Genomic DNA, 24,412 nt, shown 5'->3' on the forward strand with positions numbered 1-24,412 from the left:
AACATTAACAATCAGTTAAAAATGTTTATGAGGCGCTATACACATCAGAGTTATATGAGTTGATATAGAGCAATTTTTTAATAATTTAGAAATACCTACTATCAGGAGCCTGGGTAGCTCAGCGAATAAATATGCTAACTACCACCCCTGGAGTCGCGAGTTTGAATCCAGGGTGTAATGAGTGACTCCAGCCAGGTCTCCTAAGCAACCAAATTGGCCTGGTAGCTAGGGAGGGAAGAGTCACATGGGGTAACCTCCTCGTGGTGGCAATAATGTGGTTTACTCTCAGTGGGTTGCGTGGTGAGATCGAACTCGCGGCTCCAGGGGTGGTAGTCAGCGTCAATACTTTCCTTAAATACTTTGATCAGGAATTTGTTCCAAAACACTAATTGCAGAATTTTGGTTGTTTTGGTTGTGATGTTGTGTTTTATGTTAATGTGGTTGGTGTATATATTTTCAAAAAGCCAATAAAAAGAGTTGAATAATAAGAGTTTGCACATATGAATGTAATGTGAGTGTTAAATACATACAATCTGTTTCTCATTGAGGTTTCCGCTGCTGTAGGTGGTTGCGAGGGTGGAGGAACAGGCCTCACTGTACCAGGGGACGGTCCCGTACTGCGTGGTGCTGCTAATGGAGAGGGTATATATACTGTTGGTGTATCCGTCACAGTTGCAGCTGTCTCGTTCCCGCCCTCCGTTACCTGACGCCCACACGAAGATGGAGCCCAAACCTCCACGACCCTACAATACAAAAATACACACAGTTCCTGTAGCTCAACTGGTAGAGCATGGCCAAGATAATTTGGGTTCGATTCCCAGGGAACACACAAATTGATCAAATGTATACCTTGAATATACTGAAAGTTGCTTTGGATAAAAGTATCTGCCAAATGCATAAATGCAAATGTAGTCAAACACACTCTCCAAAGCTGGTCTAACATACTCTCTCACGCTGTGTCAATGTGATTAAGTGCAATGCACTTTTAAAAATAGTTATAAATTAAACTTGCACATATTACAAATTTGCCATGTAAATACAGTTTTTTTTTGCAGGAAGTTTAAATATGCGGAAACCGCAAGGTTTTAATAGAAAAACTACTTACATTTTGATCTGTTCATCACATAAAGGTATTGTATAGCTGAAAAATCATATGACATGGAAAATGATGACCGAAGTTTCCTTTTTGGATGAACTAATCTTTTAATCACAAATATGAACTACGAAAAGCACAGACATAAGTTATCAATGATATATATATATGCTTTGTCATATAAAAATTTTTTTAGTGTCTGTTATTGTTTGTCCACTTGGACCTCATTTCTAATAATAACACACAAAAATCCAATTGACAAAGTGAATTATCACTGTCGTGACTAATGCAAAAGCAATCATTTGACCTACAGTATGTGTGCTGAAATGTACTGTATTTAATCTTTATTAAAATTGGTTGGACATCTGACAATATGCCACTTTTCTTTTCTCATATATTAGTCTACTCTCTCTCTCTCTCTCTGCAGACAAGCGTGTCTGCAAAATTTGATTAAAATATTGGTTCTGTCTACTGACCTCCATGGGTAATATTCACAGATGACTGACTCAGGATTATTGTGGCAATAAATAGTGTTTGTTTGTTTGTGTTGCGGAAATCTGCTTCAAAATATTCAGAGGCACAATTCTATAAATGATAAAACTAGAAAAAAGAACTGAAGTGAAGAAGAAAACTTTTCCAGTCATGACACTGACACTGATGTTTTGGTGAAGTGTAATTTGTTGAGCAAATTACTTGAAGGATAAAGCGTTTGTAAAAAGTTTAAAATGGGAAAGGAGGAGGCGGGAACCAGCTGAACTGTCAAAGTAATATTTAAATTTAAATTTAAACAAAAAGACACAAACATAAATGCACACACGGCAGCTGCGTGTGTCTCCCTCTCTCTCTCTCTAACTGCCGCATCCCACTGCACTTATCCCTCTCCTCGGCTGATTAGCTGGATTGGGGGCCGGGCGTGTGTAGTCATGGCCCGGCCCCGCCCTCCTCCTCGTCACAGTGTTTTTAAATGCTAGAAAAATTAACAGCAGTCAAACTCATTCCCGCACGCCGGTATCAAAGTGACATTATTTGCATAAAGGAAACAATGGATTAAATCTTTTTGTCACGCTCAGACAAAAAGCATGTCTGTTATTACCATGGACACGTCTGATGTAAAATAGACTTGTGGCAGGCAGCCATCCTATAAAGGTCAGATCCTTTGCATGTCAAACATGACGCGCTCTTTTCTCGGTATGTCAAATCTGATAATTTCAGAAGCATGATGCGAAAGCAGGTGGTTTGGATATAATTCAATTAAAGATATTTCACAAAATTGCTCATTGTGGATAATGCAAGCTTCCTAAATGGCTGTCAGAATTTTTCACCTGCTCTGACACTAAAATGGCAGTGAAGAATGGGGATTTGTGTTACATTTTTGTTGATGCTGCAGTGACATTTTATCTGTACTCACAGGAGTGAAAAAGGAAGGAGAGGGAAGATTGTGAGCATATGGTTTGCAACACTCAACAGCACAAAAACATGCTGGAGCTGATTAACATTTACGAAAGTGGGATGAAGAGAATATAGAATGAAAAACAGGGTGCAGAAAGATAAATATGCAAAAGGGAAAAAGTGATTGTAAAAGAGAATCAGAGAACAAGATAATCAAAAGAAAACAGGCAGCGCAATTTTTATGATGAACAAATTCATTTGCATACTCAGTGTGTGAGACGTGTGTGCGTGAGCACTGAAACTCAATGTATTTACTGAAAATAGATAGGGGTTGTGTGTGTACTCCACAAGAACAAATTAGCATGTCATAAAAGTAAGAAACAGAAAATGAAATCGAAAGTAAAATCTCTCTCAAAGATCACAGAAAGTATAAATATAGTTTCTCTAATTCATTATGCTTTGAGTCTTTGTTAAAGCACACTTCCTTCTCAATTCTCTCTCCATAAATATGTTTAAATAGGCGATGACATCTTCTAGAGCTCACTGCGTCCAGCCCGGCTTCTTTTACTGAGGTGGTGATCAGTGCCGACGACAGCTGTGACACATATAGATAATCTGAAATCTGCTCAGATGACCTGACAGGAGCGTTTGACTGACCTCGGTGACACCCTGTAGGAAAGCTTCTTTGGCCAGCTTGGCAGGGCCATCCACAGTCTTCCCGTCATCCTCTGGGCCCCAGCTGGCACTGTAAATGTGGATATGCTGGGAGTTCAAGCTCAGGGACTGAGCCTCCACAACATCTGTTACCTCTCCATCCAGCATACGCACACCTGCACACAGAAAGGAAGGGGACGGAGAGAGGGAGAGTTAATGATGATTCTAGAGAGAATGGAAAAAGATGGTTTTGTAAAGATGTTCTTGTCTATAAATGTGGTTGAGATTTGGAAAGAAGGGAGAACAAAAAGTTAATGAGGTATAAGACTAAAAACAAACGAGATAAAATATTAAAGTAAAATATAAAACAGATTTGGTGGAAAAAAGGACCTCTTTCCATTGTGACACCATGTCCCAACCAGGCGCAACAAGAACATTTTCTGTCACATTGCACCAAATGTTCTGTCCTTACTTAAAATGTGTGAAACAACACAATTACAGTCAATCAGAATATATTTGCAGTTTTATATAAAATTATGAGGAGCAGGATTTGGGCAAAATCCATTTGATGCAAATTAGATTTCACAGTGGGCGGAGCTATCCTGTGCAATGGAACAGAAACCAAGCTTTGTTGCTTGTCATGGTCATGATAGGTTAGGACAAAAACTAACATGGAAGTGATGCAATTTATCTAATCTCAGACAGCATGCCCATGGACTGCCTACTGTCCGTTTCCTGACTATTTGATGCATGTTGTGTGCAAAAATTGTAGAGCTAGCAGAAAATCTGCAATTTCAATCTGATTGGTTGGTTTTACGCATCTTCCAGGTTAGTGGCCTGGAATCTTTGAAAGATACTTTGAAAGAGTTTTGAGGCACTAGCTAAGTGAACTAAATGCCCATATTAGCTATGTGGTTGGAACTATTTCAGATAGCATTGGTGATATACTAGTTATTGCTAGAAATGTGTCAACCAATAAAGTATTGTTGAGTATTTTTTCTATCGCGGTTATGCAAAATTCTACCGGTATTGTAGGGAATATGCATTTCAATCAAAGTTTGCTCTAAAAATAATACTTGTATTATAATAATTATATTATTTTGATCGTAACTAGATACTGATGCATTATTTTGACATTAAAAGGAGAGTGCGCTCTTTTTTTTGTGTGCAAACAATATGCAAGACATTTCCTTTCATTTACATGTAAAACTTAACAAAAAGTACTGTTCATTAAAGTGCAAAATGATCCATAGGGGATGGTGTGGAACTAAAAATCAGCCCCAAAAAAGGCACTGGTGACACCAGAATAGAAATATGAATTCTGCCAAGCTGAAAAATACATAAATATGTTAAGATACATGATTACATTAAATGTATGTAATCAGTACTTAGTATTAAATTAATATTGTATGTTTTAAAATTGAATTGCCACTAATTACATTTTTCTAAACTATTCTTTTCAAAAATACATTTATTGGTAGAATAAGCTTATCCTGTAAATAATATTTACAATAGTATAAATTTACTGGTGAAATAAGACATTACATTTGGCATTAACCAGGACTATCAAATATTAGGTCCCTTTACATTATTATACAATATATTCAGCATGTAAAGTTTAATAGAGTACAATCATCTGTAAATGCAGTGCAGATTCACTCTCATGCTGAAAAGTTGCATCCATTCTCTTTGCATTACATGCGCTTACATAATGAGGGGAAGTTATCTAAAACTCGTTAAAAACCGACACACTTTGACTTATGAGACATCAGTTTGACATCCATGAAAGCTGCACAGTTGATAAATTGGAACTGAAATTGCGGTATAATGTTGCACTCACTATCTACATGCCGATTAGTTTGATTGACATGGATGTGCGTGCTCGTTTAACAGAGACATTCTTGTGGTGAAGACAAATCTTTTTGCGAAATGGAAATACGTGCTTTATTTAGTAGTCATAACCTGTATATATTAAAAAACATAGAAAAAAGCAGTACAATGTAAGTTATGTGCTGGAGAGAAACAACTCTGAAGCGCACCAGACAGCATAATCACTCTGTCAACGCACCTGATGCAGCAACCGTTCCACATTAAACTGTATGCTTATTATGATCTTCTTTGAAGTGTTTATAAAGTGCTCTAATTCACTGGACAACTTGGGTCATGTTTTTCCACTTCAGCTTGTCTCTGTCATTCTTCAAATGAGGTTCATCTTGCAAACACACCTTTCACTACTGTAAAGTGAAGTCACTGATGGAGCTTCTCTGTGATCGTGGCATTTATCCAACTAATCGACAAATACATTTTTTGTTGATGATTTTTATTATTGATAATTAGCGATTTTATTGACTAGTTGCTACGATAAACATGTTAGTTAGATGGTCTCTTCCTGTCTAAGTGGGCAGTTCATGATGATATTTTATGGCAATAGTCCAAAAGTCTGACTTTGCATGACTAGGGTGTGTCGCTTGCTGCTTTATAGTGTCACGTCTGATTAGAACACGGCACAAAACGCGAGAGAGAATCACATTAAAAATAATGATTCTGGGGGCATTTTGTTTTATTAATATTAATCCTAGCAACAGGATTCAGACAGTTTACACACCCACACAACCCAGCGGCCAATTTGATCAGCAACATCTGCTGTCTTGTCTCCTTTAGACACACACACACCCACAAGGGCAGATTTATCCTCTCATTACAAACACACACACACACACACACACACACACACACACACACACACACACACACACACACACACACACACACATTGTGCAGCTCCCTTATGAGGACTCTCCATAGACATAATGATTTTGATACTATACGAACTATAGAATCTATTCCTTTAACGTACCCCTAAACCTACCCCTCCCAAAAAACTAAAAATGTCCTCATAAACCACATTTATAGCATAATACCCTTGTAATTACCAGTTTGTAACCTAAAACATTTTCCTTGTAAACCACACACAAACACACAAAAATCACATGCAGAAGCAGGCTTGCGCTCTGCCTTTATCACCTTCATCTACAAAAAGATGGTGAAATATTTCTCTAAATAGATTCCATTAAAATAAACGATGTGGAATCGTTGTGAGGCTTTTTTGAATGGATTCAATGTCACCAGAATGCCAAAAATATTTTAAAACCCACTGAGATAATTTGCCATAATGGAAGTGTTTTATAATTGATAGATAAAGTGTTTTTTCAATTAGTTCAAGGCTGACGACATCAGTCATTAGATGCACACAGGGCAGGAAACGACTGAATGGTTTAAGAGTTTTAATGTGTGTGTTAAGAGACTGATCTTACACCATAAGCAAATTTCCAACCACCAAACAATGAATGCTAAATCTACACGACTCTTCACTCACCTCCAATTTTGCCATTGTAAGCCACACCCACTCCACAGACGCCGTTATTTGCTGCTGCCGCAACCTCGCCAGCACAACGAGTCCCATGTCTAGAGAGACAAAGAGATAGAGAAAGAGAGATATTGGCTTGGCCCCATTTTGTTGGCTAGTAAACAGCTTTGGTGCACCACTGAACAGTGTGGTGCTGCCCAATTCGCATCCAGTTCACATTCACTTCAAACTCAATTCATATTCGGTGCACGTTCGTACAGTCTTGGGGGCAAGACACCCTGCTGTTGTGACAATGGGCGGGCAGCTCTCACCACAATCAAATTCAGATGCACTTTCTATATCCTTCAATTTAAATGTAATTAAGGGCTCGCAGGCAACAACAATAAATAACTAAACACCTAAATTATTCATTCTTGCAGATTAGGGTAGTGGCTTGGGTCTATGCACGTTCCTATGGTACTGCAGACAGATCTCAAAGGCTCTGAGGTGGGGACGAATGTCACTGTCTAAAGAAACCGTAGCTGGCTCTGGGTTTTGTATATGCACCGCAAGAGCTATTCTCTCGATTCAACCTATGGGGGCTCTTTGTTTCCTATAGAAGATATTTTTCTTTAGCAAATAGAAGAGAAAAGCATGTCTATCATTCTGATTTATTAATCAGAGTCAATTTCTCTCAAGCTGTGAATGAGATAAAAGCTATTCTATGTCAACAAGCACATAAGCAGGATACAAAAATAGAAAATATTATTCTGAAGGCTGCATATGAAAAATAAAAAAAACTGTGGTTAATTGGGCCATATATAAACTAAATATGGTACAATGAAATACAAAACTTAAATACAAAAATTATAAAATATGGTAATGAAATAGAGTAGTAGAGGCCAGTCCTCGCATGTTCCCAAAACGTGGTCCAACTTAACACATGCAATCCATAAACATCCCAAGAATTCTAAACTGATGAACAAAACCGGAAGCTCTCTTGCACAACGCATGTTCTCATGTCTCTAACAGGACAGAGTTTCCCGAAAAGCAGGTGTCCCAAAACTCAGGATCTTAAAGGGGCCATGTCCAATTTATGACTAGAGTTAAATTCCATAACATTTCTCCACTTGGGTACATATGGAAAAATGCAAATAAAGTGAATGTTGACTGAGGCTAACATTCTGCTTAACATCTTTTGTGTTCCACACAATGAAAGTCATACAGGTTTAGGAAAACATAAGAACATAGGGTGAATAAATGACAACAAAATATATTTTTTTGGGTGAACCTTTGAAACATTTTTTGCAGGAAGGTGGACACTGATTCTAGATTATCAATGTGACTCATATTAGTAGTATGAGTGAGTGTCTATCTTAAAATTGTTCTTTGAAAAGCACTCTGTAAGTGGTCTGATTCATATTGCTTCCATCTGCATACTCCCATCCCCAACTTTGAAAGACAATAGTCTCCTAAACTCTTAATGAGTATTATTATGGAGACTTGGCACTGTCAAGGGAAAGGTTGTTCTTTTACACAGTTTTTATCAAGAGAAACAACAATATGAGACCACAACATTTCTCTCAAAGCATAAACTGCCCCTCTGCTAAAATAAAAAAATAAAAATGCCTCTCTTCTAAAGGTATGAAACACATCAAGGTCAGTCTACTGGCAGCCATTCAAGCATAAAAGCTATCAAACTATCATTTACTCCTAAGTGTGGACAGCACTGCCAGTACCTGTCAGTTCTGAAAAGTTAGTGTTTGTTGTTTAAAAGATGTGGGAATGCAAGCCTGGTGGCTCCAATTTCTGGCACCCATATCCATTCCGTTGTGATGGAAATAAATGGTGACTCAGTCCCGCTCTTTACTCCGCAGTTGGATGCACATCTGAATTCAGCAGCAACAATCCATGTGTCTTGTTTCACAATCAGATTTTACTCATTCGGCATCTAGTGACCAGATAAAGTTTTAAGGCTTTTTAAATCTAAACCTTATTTCAAAAGATTAGAGCTCCCCACCAAAGAGAAAGCTTTTTCCACAGAGGTGTTGTGTTCACCTCATTTACCTTTTACAGTTCAGAGAGATGCAAAAGCACTGCTTTTGGTAACTGTGTTTGTGTCTCTCTATTTTTAAAGTCCCATGAGTCACAATAAAGATGAAAAACTGTTGCACTTGAAAATGACCTCAAAATCTTAAGCCAAGATGATGCCTTGTTGGTAAGGTGGTGAAGTGTGCAGACGGGTGATACAATTACATGCGTCCTTGTCTCTCTACATAAATAAAACTGCTGTAAAGATGCTTCAACCATAAACTCGTAAAGGGACAGAGGCGGAAAAGTGTTCAATGGCTGTGGAAAATAAATGTCCAACAGACCCAATACTATGAATGGTCTATATTCATATCGTGTCATAAAAGAGAAAGTATATTCAAAAATGAAAATTGTAAATCTTATTTTCTTCTATGGAACACAAAATGTAGATGTTAGGCAGAATGGTAGTAACCATTCACATTCATTGCATATTTTTCATACAGTGAAAGTAAATGGTGACTGAGGCTAACATTCAACACACAAGTTTAGAACGACATGAGGGTAAGTAAATAAGGACAGTATGTTTATTTTTAGGCAAAATATCCCTTTAAGGCCATTCACACTGATAGATGCAATCTCCTTGAGGCAGATTGACTGGAAATAGTTCATTAGAAATGAGCCATTTACACTTATGTCAGGCAGTATGAAGTACTATGCTCAAGGGAGCAATGACAAAAGAGCTGGAGCATATCAGCATTAAGCTTCCAGCTGCTAGTTCACCTCTTCCTGTCAACTGCTTTTGAATCAACCTTCATCACGATTAACTTAAAAGCAAATGTGACCCAAAAAATAGTTTGTAGATGCATCTGCTCACATCTAAAAGGGATAAACAACATGATGGACTGGATCTCTGTCTTCTTCTGTCCCGATCCCACATGTACTTTTGGTGCAAAATTGCCAGCAATCTCTTCAAAACTTCCCTGCAGAGAACAAAACGATTTGTCTAAGCCCACCAGGGAGAGACAGAGTAGAGTGGGAAAATTAACTGTCTAAAGTCTAGAGTCTCTTCTTCCATCTCTGCCAGTCAGTGTTGGAGAAGCTACTTTGAAACTGTGGCTTGCTATATATTGGTAATTCGAATGGGAGAGCCCATGATGTATGTGTGTGGGAGGGCCTTCGCAGTGGTACGGATGGGAGGGCTTCCGGGGTGGACCCTCATAGCATCCAAACGGGAGGACCCACACTGTGATTTGAATGGGACAGACCTTGAATGGTATGACTGGGAGGACTTCTGGGGTGGCTGGTGTGGACCCTTGCAGCATGTGATTGGGAAGGCCCCCGAAATATGGACAAGGTAGAGACTGTGGGCCCTTCCCTCTTTTTTTATTTTATTAGTACGCTTTCTTGATTTGGAGATGGTTTGTTCGTATGTAACTATTGAATGCATCAGATGACCACCGGCCAAGTGAGCGGATTTGGTGCTCGGGCAGGCCTTTGGGCTGCTGCGGTTGAGGCGCCAATACGGAAGGAATGGCTTATTAGCGGTGTATTTGCGTTTTTTGCAGTGCATTAGGCGGCGTTTGGACAGCGCATTGCACTGTTTGCAGTGTAGTGGGGGGCTAGATAAAGTTTAGTTCCAACCCTGCTCCAAAATGCCTCCTTGTAATCTTCAAGCACTCCTGAAGCCCTTGATTAGCTGCTTCAGGTGCGTTTAATTAGAGTTGGAGCTAAACTCTGCTGGACTGTGGCCCTCCAGGAACTGAGTTTGACACCCCTGGTCTAGACACATGAAGCAAAAGACGCTGCAGTTCCTGCACCTGGACAGCACATTTGTGCTGCTTTGGGATGTGTTGAGTCAATAGAAAATGTGGTAAACGTAGTGACTGCGGACGCCTGAACATAACTGTTGCTAGATTAAAAGTCAGGAACATACAGTATGAGAAACACTGTCAGGACACATGCTTGCATGTGCATATGAACAACGTAATTTAAAGTTTGTTGTCATGAAGTTATAAGGCACCTAAAACCGAGCCCAGATGAATACCGTAGTCTGATGTTATAAGCTATAGCGTATGTTTGGAGCTTTGTAGGCTGTTTCCAACATAATGTGAGTCATTTCATGACTCTGCATTATTGCCATGGGGTGACTAGCGTCGTTTTGACAAGCACGTATGAAATTGTAGGAGTTTATGCCTGTGAGTTGGTTTTAATAGATTCTATAAGAGCAGAGTTTGCAGCAGTGTGGTAAATAAAATGACTTGTGACTGTGTGATGAATGCTACAGAACAACTGAAATACAGTGACTTGTTTATACTGACTTGTAATAAATACTACAGAAAACTTTGTTGGAGTATAAGAAAGGTGCCAACCTGAATAATTCACGGTCGATTTAAACCTGTTCCTTTAAACTTGGGTGGAGCATAAGATTATGACAGATTGTTGAACGCTTTTAAAGTCATGAGCAATTAGGTTCTATGGTCGAGCTTGTTAAGTGTTTGAAATTAAATGATTCGGGCAAAAACTGTGAAATAAAATAGATGTTTTACCTGCGTAAGTGTTTGTCCTTGGCGGGAGGAGATAAATCATGTTATGGTCTAGACAGGAATAGTTTTTAGAAGCAGTTGCTTCATTGTTAACGGGGCTGTGTGGTGAGGCGAGCTCTGATGCTGTGAGGAGGCAAGACACTTTGCAGAATGATTTTGAATGAGTTGGACGTGGCACACGATCCGCCTCTTGTGGAGGTGAATTCGGCTCGTGTCTGTTCGGACAGTAGCAGTGTATAGCTGTGGTGAGCTGAGAGAGATCAGAGCGGGAACTGCTGGGGCAGCGAGCTCGTTCTAAAATTGTCTGCTTTGGTTTGGAAAGAAGTTGTCATTTAGAGCATCGGTCAATTGGAAGGAGTTCACTGTTACATTATTGCCCCTGCGTTCGAATGGAATAAATCGCACATTGAAGGGCACCTCAAAGGGAGAACAATCGTGATATTTATGTCAAAAGATGACATAAAGAATCGCTAAGTGGATCCTGCCCTAAACGAGCTGCGTGGCGAGGTAATGAGACTGACAGAAATCACCTGTGTGGGAGAACCGGATTGAAACTCTGGGGAGCGTTGACAAGTTGGTTGAATTAAAAAGTTAATCTTTGTTTCACGCTTTTGAATGGAGCTCTAATAGAGCTTGAATAAAGTGAAGCCCACTGTGGGTGGAAAAGTAGATGAGAGAACATATGAGTATACAAACAGGGAGCGGTTTCACATGTATGAGGCACCGAAGTAGCCGGTTTGTGGAAACAGCTTCACGCGAATGGGCACTAGGGGTGGAAAGTCGTAGAGAGCTGTTTCGCATGTGTACTGCGTCAAAGCAGCCAGTTGCGGAAGCTCTGGCGAATAGAGATTAGGAGGAAAGACAGAGTAAAAGTAGCACTTAAAGTGGTAGCAGTCGATGCTGTGAAAGCGAATGAGCTGATGTGGCAGCTTCTGTTGAAATTAGATTATTTAGATCTAGATCAGTTCTGATGAAGGCAAATGCTTTGCAGCAGAGTTGCAATCTGATGATACGAGTCACTTGCATGGGTCTATTCGTGGGCAATGGGCAGGGCCAAATGCCAGAAACTCTCAATGCTACGTAGAGGTAAGCAGCAATTTATATACTCTTAATCTGGCTGTGTGATCGGTCGGATTAAATGAACTTGCTCCTCTCGAACTTTGTTAGTAAAACCTCATTTCTTAGAAGAATTTTTTTTTTGTGAATATGTAACCACTTTAAAGTATAATTTACCTCAAGCGCACTTAACAATATTATGTTTGATAGCCTCCAAATCTTTTTAGCCTTCCTGCTGTGCCCAGGCTAACTTCCCTGAAGAATTTTTTTTCCTTTGGCTGACGTTTTGTGCTTGCCAGATAATATTTAGTATGGATAGTATGTGAATAGAGACACACGGCTTGTTTCTCCCCTCATATTTCCCTGATATGCAGAAATCATGATGTTGTCTCGATACAGTTAATATTTTCAGTTAAAAATAATACAGTGAGAGTGAGTCTGATGAAGCAGGTGTTCTATTCACACAGTGTGCACAGAGAGTAACCGAGAGAGAGAATAATCAAATAAGGACTCATAAACACGTTAAAACTGATGTGTGCAGTACAAAATACACCGAATATATAATAGTCTGTAGAAAGCACATCAATATGAAGATAAAGAAAAATCCTACACATTTCTAGCCAGTTTTGAAACCCTGGCTGGAGGATTTTTACGGGTCCAAAAAAGAGGACATTTCTGTGAAAAAGAGGACATTTGGTCACCCTAAATTTCACAACGAAATATTATTTATTTTGCCATGGTGGTGTGAACTGAACAGAGGCGGATCACGCCAGTGATTAGCGCTCAGTTAACAGTTTAAGTTATTGCCGCAGTTATTGATGCAATGTGGACAGACTTTTTCAGAGTTGAGTGACTCATTTCTCCCACACAGCTACTTAGCAGACTGATCTGCATATTTAGTGGAGTAATAACACCTGATGTTGCATTTCATGAGAACGGCAGACCCAATGGTAGTTGCAGTCCCGTTAGAGATGAGAGCTGCGAAACATCAAGAGCTGATGTAAAGGTGAGAAGTTATTTAACTATACTGTAGGCCTATAAGGATGTAACTTACAAAGCAATACGTTTACACACATTTGAAAATTAAATCATTTTAGTTCAGTTGGATGGGCAAAATAAGTGACTTGAGTAGCTGTACAGCGCATCAAAAATAGAAACGGAACGTCCGTCACCTGAACGCACGTCACATCGATGGATTCTTCCAGTACAGATAGCAGCGTAGATCATGATGGAAGCAATCTAGTTTTGTTAAGTGTGTAATAAACCATGTGGAAAATATTAGACAATAGTTTAATAATCCTTTAAGAGAATTACGGGAAACATTAAAGATCAGTACAAATTCATTTGCAGGCTAGGTTTGAGGATAAACTCATGCGGGCCTGTGATTTGAGACCCCTGTTTAAGATAATAATCAGATTATATTGTATTTTTTCTCAATAGCGCAATCAGCATTAAACTTGATACCATAAATTTACACTAAATCAGTGTTGGGAGTAACTAACTGAAAGTAGTGATGCTACTACCTTAACTAAATTTTTAAGTAACATGACAGATGTTCAGCTATTTTGACAACAATTGCGCTTTTTTTAGTATCAAGCTACTTTTTCCAACGAGTAGCGGTGGGAGATATCAAATGTGCTGACCTAAATCATCCTCTCATTCTCTCATAAGTAGAACTAAGAAATCCAAATAATTTAAGTAAATCAGTTCTTTCATACAGTTCATAAAAAAGAATCAGTTAAAATTAAGGATTCATTAAAAACTAATTATTTAGAATTGGGAAGTCTACTTAATTTAAGTGAATCAGTTTGTTCAGACGGTTCACGTAAATAAACTACACATAAATGAGCCTTAAAGAGACTTTGAAGTCATTGTCTTCTTTTTTTAAGCGAAATATTTCTATATGACTATATTTAAACTCTTTTATATATTTCAATGTTTTATATTAAGCATTTATTTATTTTCAATGTAATGTTGTCACCCTACTGTTTAATGTTACCATAAAAATACAACTATCGTGTGATCTGATTGAAATATATTTAATATAGATTTCACGTAGTTCGCTACTTTTTCTTAGTAACTTCTAAAAGAGTAGCTTGACTGTAGTTTAACTACTTTCAGTTATGTGTAGCTCTTAGCCTGGAACACTGCACTTAAATACAACTACGAAACACTAAATACACAGATAAAAAACACCATTTACCTAAAAATGCATTATACTACAAAGAACGCAATTACAACAATACACAAGGATTTGCTTTTTTAACTCTAAGTGATGACTATTTTACATAAGTGAATCAATTTTTGGAACAAGTTCATTAAAAAGAACAATGTGAACAAATGATAAGCTAAAATAACCTGTACGAACCAACCGATTTGCTGAAATGTATCAGACATCCCAATGCTACTTAAGAAATATTCTAGGAGAGCATGTTTGATTAGTGCATCTGCTTGTTTGGTGGTAAGTCTGTGCAATACTTTTTAAGACTAACATTTGTTTGTTACACTGAATTTTTACGACCCTGTCTGTTTAAATGACTTGTTTTTGTTTTTTTTGCATAGCTGAATTTCAAACATTACACGTAAACATGCAACTAACGTCTTAGTTGCATGTTTACTTGTAATGTTTGAAATTCAGCTATGCAAAAAACAAAAAAAACAAAAACAAGTCATTTAAACAGACAGGGTGGTAAAAATTCAGTCACAATCTATTATTACCCATCATTTTCATATTTTAATGATAATAAGACATGTAATAGCTTTTATTTTGATTCACATTTTCATTTTTAATCATGAATTTACAGGACGAGCATATAGCAGATTATGCGTTTATTTATTTTTGAAGAGAACAGATGAACAACATAGGCGCCACACGAAGCAGATGAATGTTTTTCCTCGCAGTGACAGCAGAGGCCACTAAAACACGACATATGAACAACGCAATAATACAAAAACATATAAGATTAAAATATGAACAAAACACATCTGCTTCGACTTAAAGTGGGTGCTCGCCTGTGCATAATCAAATGCATCAAGGGAGACTGATGCTAATTTGGTTCTGGAGGCTGAACCCAGCGCCAAACGCCGCATTGCCCTCCACATGACAAGAGTTGCAGAAAGCGAGTTTGCCACGTAAAAAAGGGGGAGGTGTGCAAAATAAACATTGAAAACTTGTATTTGGAAGAAAGAGAAAAAGCTTGCAGTTGCTTTGATAGCAGAAAGTAATAAAAGGACTCGTTTATGTTTAGGTCTAAGCATTTATGGTGAATTTAAATGAGTTCAATTACTGGGGTCTCTGATATTTGTAAACGATAAGGTAATATTTAATTATAGAAATTATGAGACATTCAATGTCTCTTCACTCATTTTAAAATATAAGTTTTTAAATATATCTTGTTGCTTAGTACTCTCAAAGATATTGTTGGTGAAGCAAAACTTTGGTGTAAAGTGACGTCACTTCATAGACTTCAATGTAATCATGTGAAAGACCCTTAAACGTGTATAAATATCAGTCAATTTTGCACATTGATCATTGCTCTTCACAATCACAAAAGTGACCGATTATGGTTTCAAAATGGAGAATTTCACAGAAAGGTGAGGAGTTTGGATCCCTGAAATTATTATAATTTTTTTTCATGCATTTATTTATTTTGTGGAATTTGATAATTTCCACGGCACACCTGACAGTCTTTCACGGCGCATTAGTTTGCCGAGGCACAGTGGTTGGGAAACACTGATATAAGTTAATATTAACCATAGAGATGTGCCATTTTGTCATGTGACACTACTACTTCAGTAATTTTTTAAAACAGTTGTCATCCTAATAAAAAATGTATTTGGGTGTCACTAGTTTTAGTTAGTCACTCCCCAACAATTGTGCTGCAGCCATACCGTAACCAGGGGCAGAGTGGATACATGTTCTAATTCTGTCCGTCTCCATGTTTTCAGTCCTCCATTTGTCTTGTTTTATGTTCCCTTCAGTTCCCTGATTCATTCATCTACAATTCCCTAGCTCAGAGGCATGATTTGCCCTTGAAAAATCATGATAAGTCTGTTTGCTGTTGAATAGAGTGATGGAATCTGTCCATATGTGTTTTAGTATAGAGTAGCACCTCTATACCTCCTTTCAATAGCCTTGGATTAGGAAGCGCTCTAAAAAGGATTAGTGTGTTTTCCAGCAAGCTAAACTCAACCCTCGGGCACTGCTTCAAAAACCCACATATCCTGAATGAGAAGGGGAAGAGGGAGAAAGTGGACAAAGAGAAAGAAGGTAATATAGAGAGACAGAATCCCATATAACAGCATGAGAAATAAGAGGGAGACGGACGTGGCTGCAAAGACTTTGCCAACACTCTGACACATCTAATGAAGAAAACATGGCACATTCCAGAAATCAGAACCGGTGTCCCTGGCCTGAAGTCCCTGCCATGGTTAGATTCTAGCTTCAATTGTCTTCCGGCTGGTGTGAGGTGATGGACGGTAGGGCAGATTTCCAGACACTCATATGCAATTCCAGAGGGCTGACAGCGCTGGAAAGACAGGCTGGCAGGTGTGGGTCACGTGAGGCAGGGGTTGAGTGGAGAGACAGAGGCTTTATGCCTAACTGTGTTATTTAGACATCTGGCTGACAGCCACTTTACACACTCCATCCATCACACAGGTTATTAGAATTAAAGAGAGAAAGGAAAAGAAGGACATTTAAGGTCTTGTTTATTGACTCAATAAAGACAAGACCTAGATATTTCTGTACAAAAACAAATGCTGGAATCTTCAAGCTGATCTACAACCATTTCTCATAGTTCAATAGATTAAACATAACAATTAAGACTACAAATAAATATGAATGGTTAAAAGTGCCTGTGAACATCATATTACAAAGGTAAACAGGATCATTTCTGATTTCAAGTTGACTTTAAATTTTGTGACAATGTTTATAGCAGTTCAAACTGTTCAAACTTACCCCACACCAGAAAATATTCCAATTAGCTACGGAACAAAGTGTAAGAGAGAGACAGACATAGAAAGAGAGAGAGAGAGAGAGAGAGAGAGAGAGAGAGAACATTATAGTCCTTCCAGCTCTCAGTCTATGAGGGATGCCAAACAATTTCTGCTACTGAAATTGAATTTGAAATCTGAATTTGAATGAGCACTTTAATGTCCATTCGTCATTGGCAGAGAGTGGCATCTAAATTAACCAGACCTAGTGAATATTGGTATAAAGCCTTGAATCCTAATTATGGGGTTACTGATTAAAACATGTGTGCACAACTGTGGCCAAGAAAACAAAGATTACACTGGCCTTCTCTAAACCTCTTCAATAAACAAAATCCATGAAGCTAACAATTACTCTTTTGTGTGGACACTGACGCCTGTGTCACATCAATTCATGCAGTATAGATGTTTCTTCAACTTCAGGCAATTTTACGTCCTAGGGGGCGATATTTATTAAAACAATTTATAAAATGTATTAAAAAAATGTTTTTATGAAGTTCACGTTAAAACTGACTTTTATGTATAGATTTTATGGTTTTAGACTTGTCTTTCAATATTAAACCATACAATTATTTCATGTTCAAAACCATGTTTAAAACATACAAAAAAGTCAAATTGTGGATTTTTTTTTAAATTACGCTGTTGTGAAAATTATCGTCAACCTTTTTTTAATAAATGTTCAAATGTAATTTCCATCACTGTCTCAATTTTACTGAACACAATACAATATTTGAGATGTGGTGGAAATGGAACTGTGATGGAGATTTTCATGACATCCAGAAAAAATGACAAACACTGTTACGAAGGCAGGAAGAGGCAGACGAGGGGTGAGGATCTAAGTGCGGTTTTTAATGAAAAAAGGTGAAGACAAAATAAGACAGGAACACATGAAACGTCCACGATGGGAAAACAAAACCAAAACACGAAAACATCCAAAGGGTACACAGGCTGGGGAAACATCCATGGAGGACAAAGGTAACATGGACAAAAGAACATCTACATTCACATTTGAACAAACATTCACATTCAACGATCGACCATGACTGGGGAACAAACAGGGTTTAAATACACAGGGAGAGTGATGATCAAACAGGACACAGGTGAGAACAAAGAGTGACTGCTGGCAGTGATGAGGGCAGGGAACTATGGGAAGTGTAGTTTATGACAATTGACTAGTGAAACACGGGGCAGACAACAGGGGATCGTGACAAACATAATATAAATCTCCTGTGATGCATGTACATATATTTTTGTACATTGTTATTAGACAAATCAAATAAAAAAAGTGTAAACATTTTTTTACGAGACTTTACTTCCTAAAACTTTACAGTGTTAAAAGTGCGAAATTTCCCATTTAATCCCAATTAATCCGTTTTATGACTCAACCATTTGCTTCGCTCAATCGCTGAATCTCCAATTCTTTTCAAGATTTTGCAGTCTCAAAGCACAACAAGATGCCTATATCTTGGTTTCTCTTTTATTTATGAATACAATATATCATTTTGTTGCACATCCATACTACTTATTACTTTGCCCCCACTTTCCTCTTTAAGTAATAAATCCCCCTGAAAATATCTGTCCTCAGTTTAGCTCTCTGAGCCTGTCTCACAGTTTCAGGATATTGACACAGACAGCACTTTGCCTCACATTTCATGGACTTAAAACTGATTCAGTTCAAAATAATGATCTTAACAGTAGAAGTGTTCAATATGCGTCACACTTCCTGTTTGCTGAGGTGTGGCAGAACTGGAGGATGGATTCCACTCCATTATTTTCACACTCCGCTTATTGATTGTAATCTGCGTGCATCTAGGCACTGAGAGCATTACGAATGCTTGTTATGGCTCCACTTTTGCCACAGAACGGTTGTCACATTTTAAGTAGCTGCCTTGGGTTTTAGCAGGAGTGAAGACAGTAACTTCCACACAATAGTCGCTGAGTGATGTGCTTAGAAATGACTGTGGCGGTGTTAACAGATTCGTTAAAGAAGATTTGCTTCCGCGACGTTGTAAGCTGCACTGTTCTGATGAGATACCGAATTTGGAGAATTTCCTCAGCAAAGTTCTGGTGCGAGATTTTGACCAAAATAAAACAGAGAGAAAGTAACAGAGAAAAGGTTCTGGCAAGAAGCCCAGAGTGCAAGATATTTGAAGCAAATTCCCATGACAATCTAACAGCAGAACAATGGGTTGCTGGGAGATTTTAGAGAGGAGGGATGAGGAAGTGGTCCAGGGGTTAAAGGGAGGGGACGGCTCTCCTTCCATTAGGGTTGAACTTGTGACATTTAATGCAGTCAGTGAGCGGCCACAAGTAGAAGAGTGTCAATCAAAGAGAAAAGAGTAAACACCAAAAGGTCTGTGTGATGAATTTATTCTGATCTGATTCACAGAGGGAGAGGAGGAGGAAAGTAAGAGAGTAAGACAGGAAAAGTAAATAGTGACAAGACAAAAGACAGATATGTAGTAGCTTGTGGTACTCAGAGGTACCCAGAAAGTTTGATCTCACATAGCTCAGGAGACTCAATGGAGTTCTCAATCTTGTTTCATTTGAGAATCAACTTTAACACAGATGTTTTAGCAAAGAGACTAAATGAGGTTAAATACAGCAAGAGAATAGAACTATAAAAATGAATGTGGATAGCATCGCTCATAATTCTGACTTGGAATAAGTTGATGAGAAATATTCGCGCTATTATTGAAATCCCTTGCAGACTTCGATAAGTTGGTGAACGTGAGCACAGTTTGAGATATTGTTGATATTCTGAATCTCTAGAGGAGACAAATGTGAGGTTATTTGAGTCTGTTTTTCAGGAGACAAATCTGCTTAGATTGAAACAAAAGCCTCCATTTGCTCTCCATTTAAATGCACTTGTGATTTCTTTCCACTTTTTCTTTTCTAAATACACCCAATACACAATGGTCCTTCAAAAATGCTCAATAAAGAAAATGGTGCAAAAAATCTAAAGTGCTGTGGTGAACGAAAGAGCGAGAGATAGAGGGGGGCCACTGATTGGCTAATTTTCTACCATGCTGCATCAGGCGACTGATTACTGCAACATGATGGACTGACAGATAAAAGTAAGAACGAGAGAGAGAGAGAGAGAGAGAGAGAGAGAGAGAGAGAGAGAGAGAGAGAGAGACAATGCACGATAAAGAGAAAAACAGTGGGAGGAAGCTCTCCCAGTGGGAAAACAGACGGCACATCTGAAAATTTTGCAGTTATAAGATTTCCTCTACTAAGCATTTTCATGATAGTATTTAAGAGCCATTCGTGCCTGTCTCTGAATGGCAGGTGATTTGCTGACTGCATTAAAAACCAATGAACGACGTGGTTCCAAACCACTTTATAACCCCAACAAAACACTAAGCAATGCAGTTACTCTCAGTACACCAGAGGTTAAATCTATAAACCACAGACAACATGAGCTGTTTTTTAAAACCAGGTGGGCTGTCTTCAGGGTTCCCACACTTCTTGACCAATGAATTTCTAAATCATGACGGGTTTTTAAGAATAATTTGAACAGAGATTGCACTCACACAGAGCAATTTCTAGACGATTAAAATTTTTAGAGATGAGCATAACTATAGCACATTGCTGGAAATGTATATGACCTTATTAGGACTTTGTCAAGATTCTGTCAAGATTTTTATCATGACTTTTCCTGGCACTTAATAATTTTATGATAAATTGTGCAAACCCTGTGCCTAGGCAGGCAGCTTAATATCCTTTGAAACACAGCCAGAGTTTACAGTATAAATGTTCGAAGTAGGAAAGAATTTGGCTTCAACGTTTGTGTACCTAGAAGAAGTAGACAATAAAAAAACTGCTGCAGTTTGTTGCAGCCCAACATATCTATCAACCCTGCTGAGGATGTACTGATATGAACAGCAAGGAGAGACTTGCTGTTCATACGGATTCTTACCTATTATCATTCAGCTGTGTATATCTGGGCTGAGGGTCTGGATCTCTGTCATTCACATCATAACTTGCATCAGGATCCTTAAAACAAACCATCAAATCAGTCAGAGGGAACATATTTCACTCAAGCATCAATACTGTGCTGTCACTGGAAATATATCAACCCCCCCCACCCAAGCCCTGCTTGGATACACAACATCTACGTTTCAAAACCTGGTTAGCTGCCAACCTACAAAAGAGTAGAGGTCGAGGTACAGTTAAGGGAAATCATGTGAATCATAGGAATGTTCGAAAGCACCAATGATGCCCAAAAACACTGTTTGTGTAGAGCAGCTCTTTAGGCTTTGAACAAGCTAATACATTCAACGGAACTTGAGAATTAATAAGCAGAGCCTATGAATGTTCATAAAAGTCTAAAGAATTCCTGAATTCACCAAAAGTCTACCAAAAGTCACCAAATGTTTTTAACCTTAAAAATATACAGATAATACTTTGAAGGTAATATATTGAAGACAAACATGAAAATGGATTCGTTTTGGAAAATAGCACATCTTTATGTTCTTGCTCTTTTAAATGAATGTTCTGGTTTCAATACAAGTTAAGCTCAATTGATAGCATTTACAGCATAATGTTGGTTTCCACCAAAAAATATTTTTGCCCATTTGTTAAAAATGCAGTTACAGTAAGGCACTTACAATGGAGTGAATGGGGCCAGTCTATAAAAATTAAAACACACGTCATTTCAAAAGTACAGCCACAAGACTTAAACATTATACATTTAACATGATTTTAGTGTGATAAAATCGCTTACTAACCTTATCCTTGTAAAGTGTTATCAAATACTACAACTTCGTTGTCATGACAAAGAAACCCTTTAATCCTGGTATTGGATATAACTTTACACAGACAGTGTTAATGAGTGATTTTATCACAATAAAACCAAGTTAACTTGTATAATGTTTATGCCTTGTGGCTATACTTTTGCAAAACTTTGTATTTTAATGTTTATGGACTGGCCCCTTTCACTTCCATTGTACTGTAAGTGCCTTATTGTAACTGCTTTTTTAAATAAATGAGGGTCTATTTTTTATGTCGTATTATGCAGCATTATGCAGCAAATGCTGTTGATTGAACTTAACTTGTATTGAACCAAATAAGGATGGGATGACTCACAAAGTTTCTTGCGAGATCAGGGTGATCTTTCTCAATGCCGTCATCCAGAATGGTCACAACCACTCCTCTTCCAGTGAAGCCCTGAGACCAGGCCTCCTTCACGTTCAGATCCCCATGACTGGGGTTATACTGCTAGGAAAAAAGAAGATTTTCTTCACAAATTCATTAATCAGATTTTATCAGCAAGTTCGCTTGAGCTAAGAAGTCTGAAAAAACAGGAAATTATTCATTAGCACTTTTAAGAAGAAACAACCCCTGAAGCAGAGAAAGGCAAATGTTGGACTCAGCGAAGCTCTTGTGGGCGGCACAGATGTGCAGGACGCAGGATACTGTCTGGAACGTGAGGCCCATGAGCCATTTTGGGGGGTGAGTTAACCGAGTCACACAATTCGAATGAGACCTCCCAGTAAGGCAATGCTCACCTGCAGAACTTTCCACACACACATTTCCACACTGAAATGTTACTCTTGTCACAGAGGAAAGCCCAGCCACAGGAGCTAAAACTAATAATAGATGACTTCTCACACAGTCACAGTTTTTTCTCCCACATGGTAGATCGGCGGCAGGATGATCCCAACAAGGCGCGGAAACTCATTCTTGATTACTCAACAACTATTCCCTCAGCAAGGAAACTGTAGTTCTCACCCGCTCTTTCATTTCCTTACACTTTTCTTTATGTTCAACACCATCTGCTATAACATCAATGCTGAATCGTTTCTTCAATGTGGATAGACGACCATAAAACGTTGGCTAAATGTGGAAATTGGGTGCAGTAACACATTAAAAAACTGTAATTGGCATGTCTTTGGGTAACTGCCCCTTTTCACATCCTTCTCTCCCCTGAAAAATAGATAATCATAAGAATAAACTGAAATAATCAAACTGCTTGCATTTCTGTGCTGCTCCTTCAGAGTAAACAACTTAAAAGGCATTCATTCCCTTTTCAACAGTGATACAATCTCCATTCTTCACTATAAAAGCACCGACATGTGTGCATGTGTGCATGTGTGTGTGTGTGTGTGTGTGTAATCTTTGACACAGAAATGCATACAAATGTGGTTGAAAACGGGTTGTGGAAGGGAAGAGACTTTAACAGATTAGCATGCTGATGCAGAATGGCAGCTCTTGCATGTGTTGTCATTCACGACCTGCAATGCTCTTTGGTTGTTCGGTTCACATATTCATATTTTTTTAACTTCAGGCTCATGCACTGCATACAGAGCAGAGTTTAAAAAGCTGCCATACAAACAAACAAACATAAAAAAAAAGACAGGCACACATATAATACTGCATTTTCACACATCCAGTACCCCTACACAGTGTACACTAGTGTTGTCACGATACTAGAATTTCTAACTTCGATACGATACCTTGAAAAATATCGATATTCGATACCATTTTCGATACCACAGAGAAAAAAACTGCCACAATATTAAGAGGGTAGAACTGTCTAGAACATGACAATGAGGTATATTTTACATGAACAAAATGTCCTGAGGTATTGCACTTGTTCAAAAGCCTCTCAGATTGCCATACATTCAAAAACCAATAAAGTGCAAGTAAATAAAAAGTGCAATCTTTTGTATTTCCAAGTCAAATCAAATCCAATCTCAATGTCAACAAAAGATACTTAAACGTCAAGGAGGGGGGGGGGGGTTTGGGGTTGACTAGCTTTCATAAGGTCTCTCGCTCTCTCCCTCTCTGCCGTGCACGCGCTATCTATGTTATGCGTGCAGTATGTTCTGTCTCGCATGTGCGCTATAGATTCCGGGAGATTTGAACTAAATTGCGGGCATCAGGGAGAAGCTATCAATATGCGGGAGACTCCCGGAACTTCCGGGAGACTTGGGATGTCTGGCTTCATATCAAAAATATTTCCAGATAGCACTCCTGCTGTGTTCTTTATCAAACAAAACTGGTCGCGGAGCGCGATGCACTTCGCCATCTTTACATTCACTTCACTTTTGCTATTTAACCAGAGCTGAATGAGAGGAGTCGCGAGTGTGTGTGGTGTTTGTCAACGCGCCTTTGGAGAGAAGTGAAAGTGACAGCTCGGCTAGTATCGATACTTAGGGAAATTAGTATTGGTACCGTTCAGATATTTCAGTATCGATATTTATCGAAATATCGATATTTTTGACAACACTAGTGTACACATAATAACTTTATTATTTTTATTTATATTATTAAGCTTATTATTATCTTTGTATAAACTCA

At 38.4% G+C, this 24,412-nt stretch overlaps 1 protein-coding gene across 4 annotated transcripts in view; it reads right to left on the reverse strand.

Annotated features, from left to right (window-relative positions):
* The window catches only part of LOC127640590 (furin-like), a 102,283-nt gene that overhangs the window by 17,291 nt on the left and 60,580 nt on the right, over positions 1-24,412 (reverse strand). For 3 of the 4 annotated variants that reach the window (XM_052123227.1, XM_052123226.1, XM_052123228.1), the window contains exons 5-9: positions 22,196-22,327; positions 21,027-21,103; positions 6,513-6,601; positions 3,140-3,312; positions 531-743 (exon numbers count right to left, since the gene is read on the reverse strand). In XM_052123227.1, coding sequence (XP_051979187.1) covers positions 531-743; positions 3,140-3,312; positions 6,513-6,601; positions 21,027-21,103; positions 22,196-22,327 — 684 coding nt within the window. The remainder of the gene's footprint in view (positions 1-530; positions 744-3,139; positions 3,313-6,512; positions 6,602-21,026; positions 21,104-22,195; positions 22,328-24,412) is intronic. The other variant, XM_052123229.1, reaches the window with a different exon arrangement.

This window comes from Xyrauchen texanus, chromosome 49 (assembly GCF_025860055.1).
Source record: "Xyrauchen texanus isolate HMW12.3.18 chromosome 49, RBS_HiC_50CHRs, whole genome shotgun sequence".
Classification (NCBI taxonomy): Eukaryota; Metazoa; Chordata; class Actinopteri; order Cypriniformes; family Catostomidae; genus Xyrauchen; species Xyrauchen texanus.